Source organism: Capricornis sumatraensis, chromosome 15 (genome assembly GCF_032405125.1).
Source record: "Capricornis sumatraensis isolate serow.1 chromosome 15, serow.2, whole genome shotgun sequence".
NCBI classification, from domain to species: Eukaryota; Metazoa; Chordata; class Mammalia; order Artiodactyla; family Bovidae; genus Capricornis; species Capricornis sumatraensis.
This window is the reverse complement of record NC_091083.1, coordinates 21,351,437-21,367,232: the sequence shown is the minus strand read 5'-3', so window position 1 is coordinate 21,367,232 and position 15,796 is coordinate 21,351,437. Positions and strand designations below refer to the sequence as shown.

At 41.6% G+C, this 15,796-nt stretch overlaps 1 protein-coding gene across 1 annotated transcript in view; it reads right to left on the bottom strand.

Annotated features, from left to right (window-relative positions):
- Positions 1-15,796, bottom strand: part of CUL2 (cullin 2) — a 72,462-nt gene that overhangs the window by 43,188 nt on the left and 13,478 nt on the right. The window contains exons 2-4 of the mRNA XM_068986954.1: positions 11,764-11,904; positions 6,301-6,403; positions 3,108-3,202 (exon numbers count right to left, since the gene is read on the bottom strand). Coding sequence (XP_068843055.1) covers positions 3,108-3,202; positions 6,301-6,403; positions 11,764-11,882 — 317 coding nt within the window. The 5' untranslated portion in view covers positions 11,883-11,904. The remainder of the gene's footprint in view (positions 1-3,107; positions 3,203-6,300; positions 6,404-11,763; positions 11,905-15,796) is intronic.

Here is a 15,796-nt window from a genome sequence, read left to right as displayed (position 1 = left end):
CGTAAAATAGCTTCCAATAAATTCTTTAAATAGTCTTTACTCTTTTGCACAGGTAATATCTCACTGCTCAGGTGCAATTTGTGCAGTAGTGCACATTTTTGTAATTCATCCTGGCTCAAAGTAGTTAATAATTATCCTTTGCTATTCTGGAGTACTAGCAGTATCCCAACAGCATTAACTAACAAGAACTAAGAACCTAAAGGTAAATTTGAAGCCTCTAAGAAATCAGGCATTTCACCTATCTTAAGAGAATTGCATTACAAGGACTGTTCTCATGCTAATACCTCCTAGATTTCAGGAGTTGTTAGGTCTCAAGCTAATTGCTCCAGTCCATGAGGTCGCAAAGAGTCGGACACAACTTAGTACTAAACAAATAACCTTGGGTCCCAGCAGTTCCATCAAGGGCCAGCAGGGCCTAAACAGGTATGGACTAGCAGGAGAAGTGGGACAGAAACATTATTATTTTCCTTTAAGATCAGAATCCTTAAGTCACCTATGCTAAGGCACATCCATTTTATAAATCAACCAGAGTAAAGCAGAGGCTAGAAATTACTTCAAAATAATATTTAAAAATACTTTTGAATCAAAACTTATTTTTTTTCCTTTATATTTCTTTACACAGATTTCCTTATAGACTGAGATTGCTAACAAGATAGCCTGGATAACCTGCTATCCAACAAGTATCAAACACTTTTCATCTAATTACTGCCAAATGTACCTCCATGAGATCTCATGACTCAGTCTACCGGTATAATTAAGCAATGATGATCACATGAAGCCAACCACATGGAGGTCAGATAAAACCCTCCAAGTGAATCCCGTGAGCCACTGACTCTAAGCCTTTGCTACAGACAGTGGAAAGGTACTAAGTGACCAAATTTGCACTTAAGGAATTTACTAAATAGAATAAATTAGAAATCAAAAGCTGGGAAACTGGTTACATTATCATTAATATACAGGTGAGAAATGATAAAAAAAAAAAAAAGTTGAACTACCATACTATAATAGCAATGCAAAGGAAATAATAAATTTAAGAGACATTTGCAGGATTTGACCAAGAGGCATCAGACAGAGAAGATGACCTCAGGTGAAGGATAACCGACTGCTGGCACATACATCTGGGTGTCCAGCACTACCATTAACTGAGATGAGCATTACTGGGGGCAGTGTATGCATAAAAGATAACAAGTTGTAAACATCTGCAGCAGTATGATGTACCCACAGAACACCTTAGAGGTACAGGCTGTCAGGTAAGACTACTCCTCTGAAACTGAGGCTACCTGAAATAAATGTCTATTTTGATGGTAATCGATATACAGGTTGTAGTTAAAACCAGGAATAACTGAGATCATCCTAGAAAGAATAAGGAGTGTGGCTAAGGAATGAGAAGAGAACCTACATGACTACAGTCTCTATCTAGAATGAGACTAGGCAGAATGAAGGGGTTGAATGGACTTACTCAGGCTGACCTGGGTTTAAATTCTCCCCTTGTCATTTTTCCAGCTCAGGGACCTTGAGCAAAGACATTTAACCTCTCTGACCCATAGTTTTCCTCCACTGCAAAAAATCACCTCATATGGCTTTATCTGTACACACATATATATGTGTGTGTGCATCATATATACTACAAAACTTAATAACGGTTCTTTAATAGTACTAATTTCAATAGCACCAAATTGATTTTGGTCAAGAGAGATGCAGAAGAACCAAGAGAATGCTCTCTCAGAAAACTAAGAAAGAACAGGAAAGTAACTTGGATCTTTGCTGAAGCATCTCAGCTAATGAGGGGTCCCACTGCCCCCACACAGGTGAAGCGCTTTCTCTTGTCATCTGTACAGCAGCGGCCCCAGCTTCTCAGCAGGAGCAAAAGCACACATGCGCCCTCACTCTGATCCTTAAACCGCCCTCTGGTCTCCCTCATAGCTCAGCTAAGGAATTCTCAAAGTTCTATTTATGACTAGGTAACTTTGGTGGATGAGGTAGGGAAAAAAATCAAATGGTCAGGATGTTTAATGGATGGCAGACACCATTTTATAAAAGCCAAAGCCACAGTAAGCCATGCCTTTGTTAGCCATTGCTGGTTTCTGGTTTGGTTTTATTACATTTTGCTCTTCTAAGAAGAAACAGAGCGACTGGCTATTTAGAATTAAGCTCCAGTTTCTAACATAAGCAACCTACATCTAGTAAAGTCCAGTGGTGATATAAAAACAAAAGGAAACAAAAAACGCATAAAGCAAATAAGGACAAACACGAAGAGGTGACCATACCTTGGCCCTGGTGTGGCTTCCTGCAAAGCATCATGTAAATGTGCAAGTCAGCTCGGCTTCTCAGTTTCTCCTCAGTAAGAAACTGAGGCAGCGGTTCACCTGTGGCCCAAGCCACAGTGCAGAGAGGGCACCGTTCTCACTGCAGCCATCACAAGCCACTGGGGCCAGCATCATTCCTTTATTTATCCACGATCCTTCAATAAACGGGATTCTGCCTGTGTACCCCAGTACCTATTTCCAGCGTTGGCGTGAATGAGTCAGAAAGGACCTGGCCAGAGGGCCATGGAACATGCAGGAGGGGGCAGTTAAGGCAGGAGATCTAAGCAGGAGACCGAGGCAAGAAGTTCAGGGCAGGGAATGGGGATTAGTCACTCAGGAAAAGGAAGAAAAGCAATCCAGACAGATGGACAGAATCGTGTGAGGAATGGCAGGATGAGATGAGGCTGGGTACCTCCATGAGACATAAAATACTAAATCCTGGAGTCAATCAGGAACACGCTGGAGGGTGCTGGCTTGGATCCACTAGACGTTTCATCCAAGCTGAAGCTTCACTTTAGATCTGTCAAGATTTAATGCGTGCTACCCAGTCCCAGACAACTGAAGAAACAGAGCTAGGCCATCAAATACAGCTTCAGTTTTCACAGACTAAGTTTCCACACATGGCCTGGCTCCCAAATATCCACATGACCCGCACTACAGACCTGTCCCCTTAGCAGAAAAGAGTCCATACATCACGAAACGCTTCAGTTCTGTGTATTTTAGTAGGTCATAAAAGCAAAAGCTCCTTCAACTACCAAATACAGGCGTCTGTCAGGGGAGTGAAAAGGAAAGTGCACTTACCTGTATAAGCAGTCCATATAGTCTGCACCCTTGCTATATTCCTCCCAGTACCTATGGTACATAACAAGCACTTGCTCTTCAGACTCCAGAACTCGCTAGATAGAGAAGAAAAGCACTTTTTACACACAAAGCAGTGATCATTTTCATTTGTAAGTGATGAAATTTATCAAAAACTAATGTTCTTACATGAAAGACATAATTTGAGCATTATATATTTAGAAATTACATTCTAATTTAACTACCTTGTAGCCAGGACATGGAAGCAACCTAGATGTCCATCAGCAGATGAATGGATAAGAAAGCTGTGGTTACATATACACAATGGAGTATTACTCAGCCATTAAATAGAATACATTTGAATCAGTTCTAATGAGGTGGACAAAACTGGAGCCTATTATACAGAGTGAAGTAAGCCAGAAAGAAAAACACCAATACAGTGTACTAACGCATATATATATGGAATTTAGAAAGATGGTAATGATAACCCTGTAGCAAGACAGCAAGAGAGACCCAGATGTATAGAACAGTCTTTGGACTCTGTGGGAGAGGGAGAGGGAGAGGGTAGGATGATTTGGTGGAATGGCATTGAAACATGTATAATATCATATAAGAAACGAATCACCAGTCCAGGTTCGATACAGGATCCTTGAGGCTGGTGTACTGAGATGACCCGGAGGGATGGTACAGGGAGGGGGTGGGAGGGGGGTTCAGGATGGGGAACACGTGTACGCCTGTGGCAGAACCAATACAATATTGTAAAGTAATTAGCCTCCAATTAAAATAAATAAATTAACATTAAAATAATAATTTAACTACCTTCAGTAACAATGAAAGAGCTAGGAAAAAAAAATGTGAGTCTTAGAGATGAAAATGAAACATCCACATTACAGAGTAAATGCTTCATTTCCTAAGATAAAAAAATAAAATGTAATGGTTTGATGCTGTTCCTTGGGCTAGAATACTAGGTCAGATTAAAACCGAATGTAATTCTATTGCCATGTATCTCTCTTTTTCCTCATGTCCATCAATTTTGATCAGATTGCTAGTTGTACGTCATCACCTCACATTATTCACTTCTCTGAATAAGACTATGAAAATTGACAATTTTCCACATTCTCCAAGTAAGTTATTGTATATTTACTTAATAAAATAAAAATAAAAGCCTACTATCTTTTGAAAAATGAAAATCAAGCTGAATCTGAGGCCTGGTATTTAAAAAGTTAATTTTAATTGAAATTCAGTATAGCAACAAAAATTCACTGACTAGGACGGACATTCCCAAAGTCACTGCTTCTTGTACCTCAACTGTCCTTCCATCAACTGTCCATGTGACCTTGGGCAAGTCCTGATCTCAATGCTCTTCTAGTAACTCTGATGAAATGCTATGCTTTTAAAGTTGGGATTTAAACAATTAAAGCTCACAATGATATGAATAGCCGACAAATAGTACTTTTTTTGCCTACCATGTGGTAAGTAAATTAAAAATACCAACCACTATTAATAACGCCACACTTCCCAGATGGCACAGTGTGGAACAGAATCCACCTGCCAATGCAGGAGACACAGGTTCAATCCTGGGGTCAGGAAGACTCCTTAGAGTAGGAAAGGGCAACCAGCTCCAGTATTCTTGCCTGGAATTCCATGGACAGAGGAGCCTGGCAGGCTGTGGTCCATGGCATCGCAGAGACGGACAGGACTGAGAGATTGACATGGCACAGCATTAACAATGCTAGGGAATAGGGCCCCCTTAGGAACGTCTGCGGCTGGTGGGGTAAAATATAAATCCAGAAACAATTTCTTACTACAGTCATTCCTGAGTATCAGCAGGGACTGTTTGTAGGATGCCCCATAGATACCAAAACCCACAGAGGCTCAACTCCCCTGCAGTCAGGCCTCCACATGCACCAATATGGAAGACCAACTGCATTAAGTTAAAAAAATAAAAAATGTTCATGACTTAAGACCTAGGAATTCTAAGTCTAGGGACTTGCCCTTTTTAGAAATAATAATAAACAAATAGATAAAACAGGCTTTGAAAAATTAGCTTTTCGTCAAAGATTATAAGGGAAATATCACAGGATCAATTGTGCTCTACTTATAGGTTACTACCCTTTGAAAAAGGCCTCATCCTACTCATGTGCAGGGTTAGACACACTACACAGTTTATGTTACTTTATCTCTATTTTATAGATAAAAGAACTTAAAGTTCAATCCAGGTTAAGTGAGGAAGGTTAAGTGAGTTGCCCAGGGTCACAGGGCTAATAAAAGGTGATCAAAAGTTTCTAGCTCAAACAATAAATGATCTCATCCAGTTCCTGATAAGATCACTAATCTGAAATAAGTCAGAAATGCTGCCATTAGCCAAATACTGCAAATTTGTTCACTGCGTATATGCAGATCATCAAGTCTGTGATGTTTCCCTCATGTGCATGGCACACTGACCGAAATAACTGGTCACGGGGAGTTCCTGTCGTTCTTCCTCATTTATCATTCTCCTTTTTAATCCTAGGATTTTCAAGACCTTACATAGGATATTGCTGCTAAGTCACTTCAGTCGTGTCCGACTCTGTGCAACCCCATAGACAGTAGCCCACCAGGCTCCCCCGTCCCTGGGATTCTCCAGGCAAGAACACTGGAGTGGGTTGCCATTTCCTTCTCCAAAGCATGAAAGTGAAAAGTGAAAGTGAAGCCGCTCAGTCTTGTCCGACTCTTCACGACCCCACAGACTGCAGCCTACCAGGCTCCTCTGCCCATGGGATTTCCCAGGCAGGAGTACTGGAGTGGGGTGCCATTGCCTTCTCCAACATAGGATATTAAGAGGCAGCTAAAAGATTGATTACAGAGATTCACCAAGAGGTGGGGAAGGGACAGTAAAAACAAAAACACCTGGTTCTACAAACACCATCCGAAGAACATGTAAGGACTTGATTTCAAGTTGAACAAATCTTGATTTGAAACTCTCCTCACTTACTAGTAGCATGACCTTGAGCAACTAAACTGATTTCCCTTGGAGAACCTAACCACACATTGCTTGACTCATAGCTCTTAAATACATTTTAGAAAAATGCTATTTAGGAAACAAAACAAATAACCTTAACTTGATACAAGTTCTGCACTGGAAAACAGTGAACTAGTCAAATAACTATGTAGCCATAAACACACTTACATCATGTATACATACAGCAGTCCTTACCTTGTGCAAATGCCGTACATGATTTTCCAAAAAAATCTTAGTTTCTGTATAAAGTCTTTCTCCAAGGGGTTCAGGATAGGCCACACATAAAGCATAGATATCTCTAGTTAAATTGTTAAGGTTTTCATATTCACTGGAAACATTACTTTAAAACAAATGAGATTTAACTCAAGTTAGAACTCAAGTTAAAAAATGAAAAACCTTTATTTCACTCTTATAGTTTAGGATTATATAGATACATACAGAATGAAGGACACTGACCCAACATGTGACAGGACAGGACCACATAAGATAAGTCACACACCCCGAAAAATGCTTTGTAAAAAATTAAGTACTAACATACGGTGCTGCACAATTTTCAGAGGAGGGTGGGGGGCTTTTTTTTTCAGTTTCAAAATATGAAAGGTTTATCACCGCTAAAATTTCTACCTAATATCTGAGTATCAGAAGTCAATTCCTGGGCAAAATAACAGGAAAAGGAAAAAGGGAAAAACTAGCCGTAGAACAATTAGGAACACAGTTCTTTGTTTTTCAAAATAAAAATTTAAAACTGAGATTCCAAGTTTGCTGTTTGCACAGACATTTTTTTATTTCAGGGGAGGAGCAGAAAACTCACGATCAGGTGAAGAGTAATTGGATCATCTTAGACAGATCAAACAATAAACATTTTAGAAATATCAATAACTGAAGGGACTTTTCAAGGAAACTAGCTATCTCAAAGCCACTTACAAATCAACAAGTAACTATATATTCTGTAGAATAAGAACACATTTAATTATTCCATTTTCTTTAACTTATGCTCATTTTCTCTTGTCATCTTCTATGACCAACTTTTTGTCTTTTTACTCATTATTTTAGTTAAAATAGCCTTAAAAGTACCTAAGTACTTGCCTAGCCCAACCTCATTCATGCACAAGTAACTTTTAACACTTTTTAAAGTTTTTACTAAGATTCCAATCAGAAACAGTTCATGATATTCCACATACACACACAGAACTTAAAAGAGACTAGTTCAATAACAAGCTCTTCAAAGGCAAAATCCATTGTCAATTATCATCTAGATAAAATGGAAAGTACAAGAAATCAGATGTTAGAAATCTTGCATAAAGTCTGTGCTCCATCATCAATTACCAGCACAGCGTGTGTGGGTCCCTTTACCCCTGAGTACCAGTTTCCACATCTATAATATCTGCCCCACCAGTCTGATAGGCGTGTTTGGGGCACCAAATAACACTAAAAATGTAAAAGATCTCTGCAAACTATGAAGCCGTCTAGAAAAGTTACCATCATTTTCTGTATCTGTAGTAACTAGAACACAGAGAGCCTATCAAATGTTTCCTACTGACAACTGCAACAGTAATGAATTCAAAGAACTTCACTGTTCCTGTACCAACATTCGGTTTAATATTAACAACTGGGTTAGGCATTGACAAGTTGAATCACTCTTATGAAATCCCAGCCTTTCTAGAGAACACACACCTTGTTCGGTGAGGCAGCCATCCTTCAGCCACAGGGCTCTGCTGGAGTGGGCAGTGAGCAGGAGACGACAGGAACCTTCACCCACGTATTAATACCTTCACGTCTCATCTTCCCTTTAGACGGAAAGAGTCTCTGGTTCCTGCAGGGTCTACTCAGTTCATAAAGCCTCCTACAGGGCCCTTCAACCCAGAGACCAGGCCTCAACCCTACTCCCTTCCTTCATGTGGAATGTCCCTGTGGTAGAAGGTGAAGGCAGGTCAGCAGTCTGCCAGGGCTGCCCCCAGGCCCTCCCAGCCACAGCGCCTGGCAGACATTGGGCAGAGCTGGTCAGACAGCCACCCACCCCTCTCCCCAGCTACCTGCAGCTGAGGGTTCCTAGAGACCGCTTTAACCTCCCAAATACTAAGAAGCTAAAGTACTGGAATGCTGTGGGTTTTCTCCAGAGTATATATCCTGGGTGCTGGAGGTCACACTGTGTTTTTACCTATATAATGATATCATTAACGCTATAATATACATATAATATACATGTCTGCCCTCTTAGCACAGAAGGCAGCAGGTCAGTCTCAATCTGAAGGTCCTGAGTTCGAACCTCAGAAAGGGCAGATTCCTCTGTTAGGGCTTCCCTGATAGCTCAGTTGGTAAAGAATCCACCTGCAATGTTCAGTTCCGGGGTTGGAAAGATCTGCTGGAGAAGGGATAGGCTACCCACTCCAGTATTCTTGGGCTTCCCTTGTGGCTCAGCTGGTAAAGACTCCATTTGCAATGTGGGAGACCTGGGTTCAATCCCTGGGTTGGGAAGATCCCCTGCAAAAGGGAAAGGTTACCCACTTCAGTATTCTAGCCTGGAGAATTCCATGGACTGTACAGGCCAAGAGGTTGCAAAGAGTCAGACATGACTGAGTGACTTTCACTTTCATATACATACATTATATTCAGTTCAGTTCAGTCACTCAGTTGTGTCTGATCCTTTGCAACCTCATGGTCTGCAGCACACCAGGCCTCCCCGTTCATCACCAACTCCCGGAACTTACTCAAACTCGTGTCCATCGCGTCGTGATGCCATGCAACCACCTAATCCTCTGTTATCCCTTTCTCTTCCTGCCTTCAATTGTTCCCAGCATCAGGGTCTTTTCAAGTGAGTTAGTTCTTCACATCAGGTGGCCAAAGTATTGGAGTTTCAAGCTTCAGCATCAGTCCTTCCAATGAATATTCAGGACTGATTTCCCTTAGGATTGACTGGTTTGATCTGGGACTCCAGTCCAAGGGACTCTCAAGAGTCTTCTCCAACACCACAGTTCAAAAGCATCAATTCTTCGGCTCCCAGCTTTCTTCATAGTCTAACTCTCACATCCATACATGACCACAGGAAAAACCATAGCTTTGACTAGATGGACCTTTGTTAGCAAAGTAATGTCTCTGCTTTTTAATATGCTATCTAGGTTGGTCATAGCTTTTCTTCCAAGGAGCAAGCATATTTTAATTTCATGGCTGCAGTTACCATTGGCAGTGATTTTGGAGCCCCCAAAAATAAAGTCTGTCACTGTTTCCATTGTTTCCCCATCTATTTGCCATGAAGTGACAGGACCAGATGTCATGATCTTAGTTTTTTGAATGTTGAGTTTTAAGTCAACTTGTGCACTCTCTTTCATCAAGAGGCTCTTTAGTTCTTTCTCACTTTCTGCCATAAGCATGGTGTCATCTGCATATCTGAGGTTATTGATATTTGTCCCGGCAGTCTTGATTCCAGATTGTGCTTCTTCCAGCCCAGCGTTTCTCATGATGTACTCTGCATAGAAGTTAAATGAGCAGGGTGACAATATACAGCCTTGACGTACTCCTTTTCCTATCTGGAACCAGTCTGTTGTTCCATGTCCAGTTCTAACTGTTGCTTCCTGACCTGCGTACAGATTTCTTAGGAGGCAGGTCAGGTGGTCTGGTATTCCCATTTCTAAGAATTTTCCAAAGTTTGTTGTGATCCACACAGTTAAAGACTTTGGCATAGTCAAGAAAGCAGAAATAGATGTTTTTCTGGAACTCTCTTGCTCATGATCCAGCGGATGTTGGCAATTTGATCTCTGGTTCCTCTGCCTTTTCTAAAACCAGCTTGACCATATGGAAGTTCATGGTTCACGTATTGCTGAAGCCTGGCTTGGAGAATTTTGAGCATTACTTTACTAGCATGTGACATGAGTGCAATTGTGCAGTAGTTTGAGTATTCTTTGGCATTGCGTTTTTTTTGGGATTGGAATGAAAATTGACCTTTTCCAGTCCTATGGCCACTGCTGAGTTTTCCAAATTTGCTGGCATATTGAGTGCAGCACTTTCACAGCATCATCTTTCAGGATTTGAAATAGTTCAACTGGAATTCCATCACCTCCACTAGCCTTTGGTCATAGTGATGCTTCCTAAGGCCCACTTGACTTCACATTCCAGGATGTCTGGTTCTAGGTGAGTGATCACACCATCATGGTTATCTGGGTCATGAAGATCTTTTTTGTACAGTTCTGTGCATTCTTGCCACCTCTTCTTAATATCTTCTGCTTCTGTGAGGTCCATACCATTTCTGTCCTTTATTGAGCCCATCTTTGCATAAAATGTTCTCTCGGTATCTCTAAATTTCTTGAAGAGATCACTAGTCTTTCGCACTCTGTTGTTTTCCTCTATTTCTTTGCACTGATCACTGAGGAAGGCTTTCTTATCTCTCCTTGCTATTCTGCTATTCTTTGGAACTCTGCATTCAAATGGGTTTATCTTTCCTTTTTTCCTTTGTCTTTCGCTTCTCTTCTTTTCACAGCTATTTGTAAGGCCTTCCCAGACAACCATTTTGCCTTTTTGCATTTTTTCTCTTGGGGATGGTCTGATCACTGCCTCCTGTACAATGTCACGAACTTCCTCCATACATAGTTCATCAGGCACTCTATCAGAACTAATCCCTTGAACCCAATCCCTTGACTCTATTTGTCACTTCCACTGTATAACGTAAGGGATTCGATTTAGGTCATACAGGAATGGTCTCATGGTTTTCTCTACTTTTTTCAATTTAAATCTGAATGTGGCAATAAGGAGTTCATGATCTGAGCCACAGTTAGCTCCTGGTCTTGTTTTTGCTGACTATATAGAGCTTCTCCATATTAGGTATAGTATATATACATGTGTATGTATATAAATTTAAAAAATAAGATTGCTTTCATGTAGGAATGCAAGGCAGCAGGTTTTAGAACACAGGGAAACCACCAATTTATGTTTTCATATACAACCCCTAACTTGCAAATGCAGACAACCCAGGTAAGAACTGTTTCTGCCTCACAGCCGCTGAACGTGCTATGTGCTCCTGCCTGCAGCGCTGCCCCTAGGTCTCTGTGTGACCTGCTCCCTCCCTCTGTCCTAGTCTTTGCTCAAGTTTTATCACCATCCTCAAAGAGACCTTCCCTGACCACCATCTGCAGAGTCGCACACACACTCCAGCCATACTCAGATGCTTGCCCTGCTTCACTCCCCCCCAACCCACTGCCCTGATATTTAACCTGTTATGATTAACAGAAGCACTGGCATTAGGTTTGCTTTCCGTGAATCTGAGTGAACTCCGGGAGTTGGTGACGGACAGGGAGGCCTGGCGTGCTGCGATTGATGGGGTCGCAAAGAGTCGGACACGACTGAGCGACTGAACTGAACTGAACTGAACGCCTATCTCCTTCAGCAGAATGAAAGGAAAGTGGCTTGTTTTGTTCACAGCTGTACTCCCAAAGCCTGAAGCGGTGTCTGACATACGCTAAATCTCAGCATAGTATTTGTTGAACAAAAAGTTATGGAAGACTGTTGGCTGCCACATACGGGCAATAAACTTGGAACTGTTAACAATAATACATTTGAAAATAGTTATACTGGAAAGTTCTTCCACTTAGGAAAGCTTAAACCTGTTTTCAACAAGCTTATGAACCCAGAGTGCTGACGGGCGCAGGCGTAGGTGCCACCAAAGGATACGAGAAGCGGTCGTTCCACGTTGCTCTCTCCACATACTCCAACATGACCACAGCTTTGATTGTCGTGAGGAGTTTGTTCCAGGTTTCATCAAAATCCACTACTCTTGGTTTCAAAGACATTGTGCAAGTTTAGTGTTGAAATCTGTTAATTAAAGACAATCCTAACATTAGCATGAATTACACGGGGTCAGTCACTTGTCTCTAAAACAACCGCATCATTAGGCAGCAGGATGCAGGAAGGCGTGAAACAGAGCCTGGCATATGTTGAGAACAATCAACGTTGGCTGCCATCTTTTCATGCCTGTCCTGACAAGGAATCCTTCAGAATGTTTGTATTCACTACAAACTCTGAGAAATAGAGAGCTTTTAACACAAATTATTTATAATTCAGGGTGGTCCAAAGAATGAGAAGCTTCACGTGCTGACAGAAAGAAGCTGGGACTCAATGAGCCAAAAAGTTAAACTCCAACATGAGAAATGCACAGCAGATACTCGGTCAAGACAAAAAGGCTTCGGCCCCAAATCCTCGTGGTTTGCACTCCTTAAACTGGAGACCAAGCCTATATATGAGGAAACACAAAACCATTAAAGGGTTTCTTTTCTTAAAGCATCAGTTTAGCTGGATTCCAAATCCTTCTCCATAACACACCAGAACAGAATTAAAAGAAAAACCTTGTAAAGCTACATTTAATTGCACAAGGGAGCATTTTTCCAGCCCAAGCCTTCACATCCTCCCCGAAGTTCTCCCTTATTACCCGGACTGTGAAGCACCAAGTTAGTCTGTAGCCAGGGCCAAACAAGAAGGAAACATTTTTCTTCTTTGTGTCCCACTGTGGGGAAAAAAGGAGGTAAAGAGACAGCAGGCAGAATTCATAGAGAGAAAGGAAACGAGACAAGAGACCAGTTGCATGGTCCACGAACTGGAGGAGGCTCTGGGCCCTTCTTATGTGGTGAAGAAAAGAATTCCAGAGGGGTCCAGGTAACAGACTTCAAGGAAGAGAAGAAAAGGAATCAGAGAGGTCAAACAAAAGCCCAAAGAGGGTGTGCCACACTGAATCACTCTCTTCTGTCAACAGACCAGGCCTTAAATTTCCTCTAACTAGCAGTAATCCCTGTGTGTGTATGTGTGTGTGTTTATTTGGGGAAGAGGGGAACCTAAAGCTCCAGTTTTAAATCAGAAAATTAACCTTAACTTCTCATGCTTTTCACACATCCTATCTAACTGTGTGGGATTTTCTTAAATCCTTCCATTCTTGTGCAACCCCATGAAAGCTCTGGGGTCAGGCCCCCAACAGTTCCAGTTTGCATTCATCTTTTATCAAAGAAGTACTAATAACGGTTATACAGTACTTACTATGAAAGTGAAAGTCACTCAGTTGTGTCTGACTCTTTGCAACCCCATGGATTATATAGTCCATGGAATTAATTCTCCAGGCCAGAATACTGGAGTAGGTAGCCTTTCCCTTCTCCAGGGGATCTTCCCAACCCAGGTCTCCCACACTGCATGCAGATTCTTTACCAGCTGAGCCACAAAGGAAGCCCAAGAATACTGGAACGGGCAGCCTATCCCTTCTCCAGCAGATCTTCCTGACCGAGGAACTGAACCAGGGTCTCCTGCACTGCAGGCAGATTCTTTACCAACTGAGCTATCAGGGAAGCCCATACTTACTATGAGCCAAACACAAATCTAAGTGCTTTATATAAAGTCACTTAATCCTCCCAACAATCTGAAGTAGGGCCCACTGTCCCCTCCATTTTCTGGATAAGAAAACTAATTACATGCTGATTGACAAACTTGCTTTTAAGTCACAGAGCTATTTATTGACGGCATCAGGATTCAGACCTGCGCTGGAACCCCTGCCCTCAACTGCCATATACAACTATGTGCTGTGTGCTCAGTGATGGCCGACTCCTTGCGACCCCATGAACTGTAGCCCACCAGGTTTCTCTGTCAATGGGATTTCCCAGGCAAGAATACTAGGAGTGGGTTGCCATGTCCTACTCCAGCAGACTTAGTAACATCCTTAGTGAGTACTTAGATACCTGTCAGGCATTGTACTAGGTGAGGATAACAGTGGTCAACAGAGTTCTTGACTTTCAAGAAAGTTAGACTCTTGGATCTGGCATTCAGCAACAAAAATAACCTACCTAAACCACAGAGCTGACCATGTCACTCTGGTACTTAAAGCAGCTTGAGATTTTCCACTACGGATAGCATCTGGTTTACGCTCACTGGCAACAGGATCATCAAGCTTCCATGATGTGACCTTGGACTGAAGCCCATCCTCACCTTGCTCTTCCCATGGGACTCCTTTCCTTGGCATCATAATCTGGAAACTTCTTTGCTTAGAGGTCACTGAACACAACAGGTTGATTCACAAACACTGAGTGTTACCCTGATTGCTTTCTGTACCTAAAATTCTTCTCTTCTCCATGCCTCCTCCTTTCAATCCATTCACCTAACTCCTACTGATCTTTTAGCCTTGGCCCAGAATATTAGCTTTTTAGAAATTTCCTGGGCCTACTTAAGCTAGGTAAGGTGTCCTCTTCTGTATGACTTAAGAACTCTCTTTAACCACTATTAGAGGATTAAACTACCCTCAGCCAACTCGATGGACATTAATTTGAGCAAGCTCCAGGAGCTGATGACAGGCAAGGAAGCCTGGCATGTTGCAGTCCATGGAGTCACAGAGTCGGACACGACTAAGCAACTGAACTGAACTGAGCCATGATTATCTGAGTGCTTCCTCAGGGTAGGGAGACTACTGTATAACTGTGTACCAAAAAGCTATCACTGTTTGCTTCACATTCCATTCCTCCCCCTATAAGAATGGGATCATACCACACACCCTGCTTATACATTATTTTAATGGTCGCGTCGATTTATCTGTTAGCTTTATTCAAGTTTTAGCAGAATCAGACTGGCATTGATTTCTCTGTTGAGAATAGAGAGAATGGGTTTATGTACAGTGATAATCCACTCTTAGATGGATGGAAAATGTGAACACCAAGGTGAGAGAACCATCAGCCCAGGGAAATACTCTAAAAACTAACAAACCAGTAACAGGAAGTATGCTAAAACAGTCGATTAGCTTCTATGCCTACCCAATAGAAAGCTCCTTTATTTAAGCTCCTTAAATAAAATGTATGCTCCTTCATCTTACTTAAATTGTTTACATGATCATTTACTCATGGAGAATTTATATAAGGGTGTAAAAAACAGAGGGCAAAGAAAGAAATGTTATGACAATAACATTTATGAAATTTGCATTACATTTGAAAATGATTCATAGACTAGATTTTCTCACTGAGAGCACCATTTCTAAGTATCATATGGCTGTTAATAATAATTACAAAAGTGATTTATATAAACGCAGAGCTACCACGTGACTCAGTAATTCACTCCTATGCAAGAGAAAACATGTCCACACAAAAACTTGGACATGGGGCTTTCCTGGTGGCTCAGTGGTAAAGAATCCACCTGGCAATGCAAGAGACTCCGGTTCGATCCCTGATCCAGGAAGATCCCACATGCCACGGAGCAACTGAAGCCTAGGAGCCACAACTACTGACCCCATTTGCCACAACTACCGAAGCTCAAGTGCCTTACAGCCTTGCTCTGCAACACACAGAAGCCACGGCAGTGAGAAGCCCAAGCACCACAACTAGAGAAGACCCCCCACAGCAACAGAGACCCAGCCCAGCCAAAAAAAAAACAAAATAAAGTAACACAAAAACGTGGACACGAATGTTCATAGCAGCATTTATTCATAAAGGCCAAAAAAGTGGAAGTCACTCAAATGTCTATCAAGTAAAAAATGGATAAATAAAATGTACTACGTCCATACAATGATTACTCTGTCGTACAAAGGAATGGAGTACTGACAGATGCTACAACATAGATAAACCTCCAAAACATACTCTGTGAATAAAGTTGGTCATAAAAGACTGCCTATTACAGGGTTCCATTTACATGAAATATCTAGAAAAAACAGATCAGCAGACACAGGAAGTATTCTAGTGTTTGCACAGGG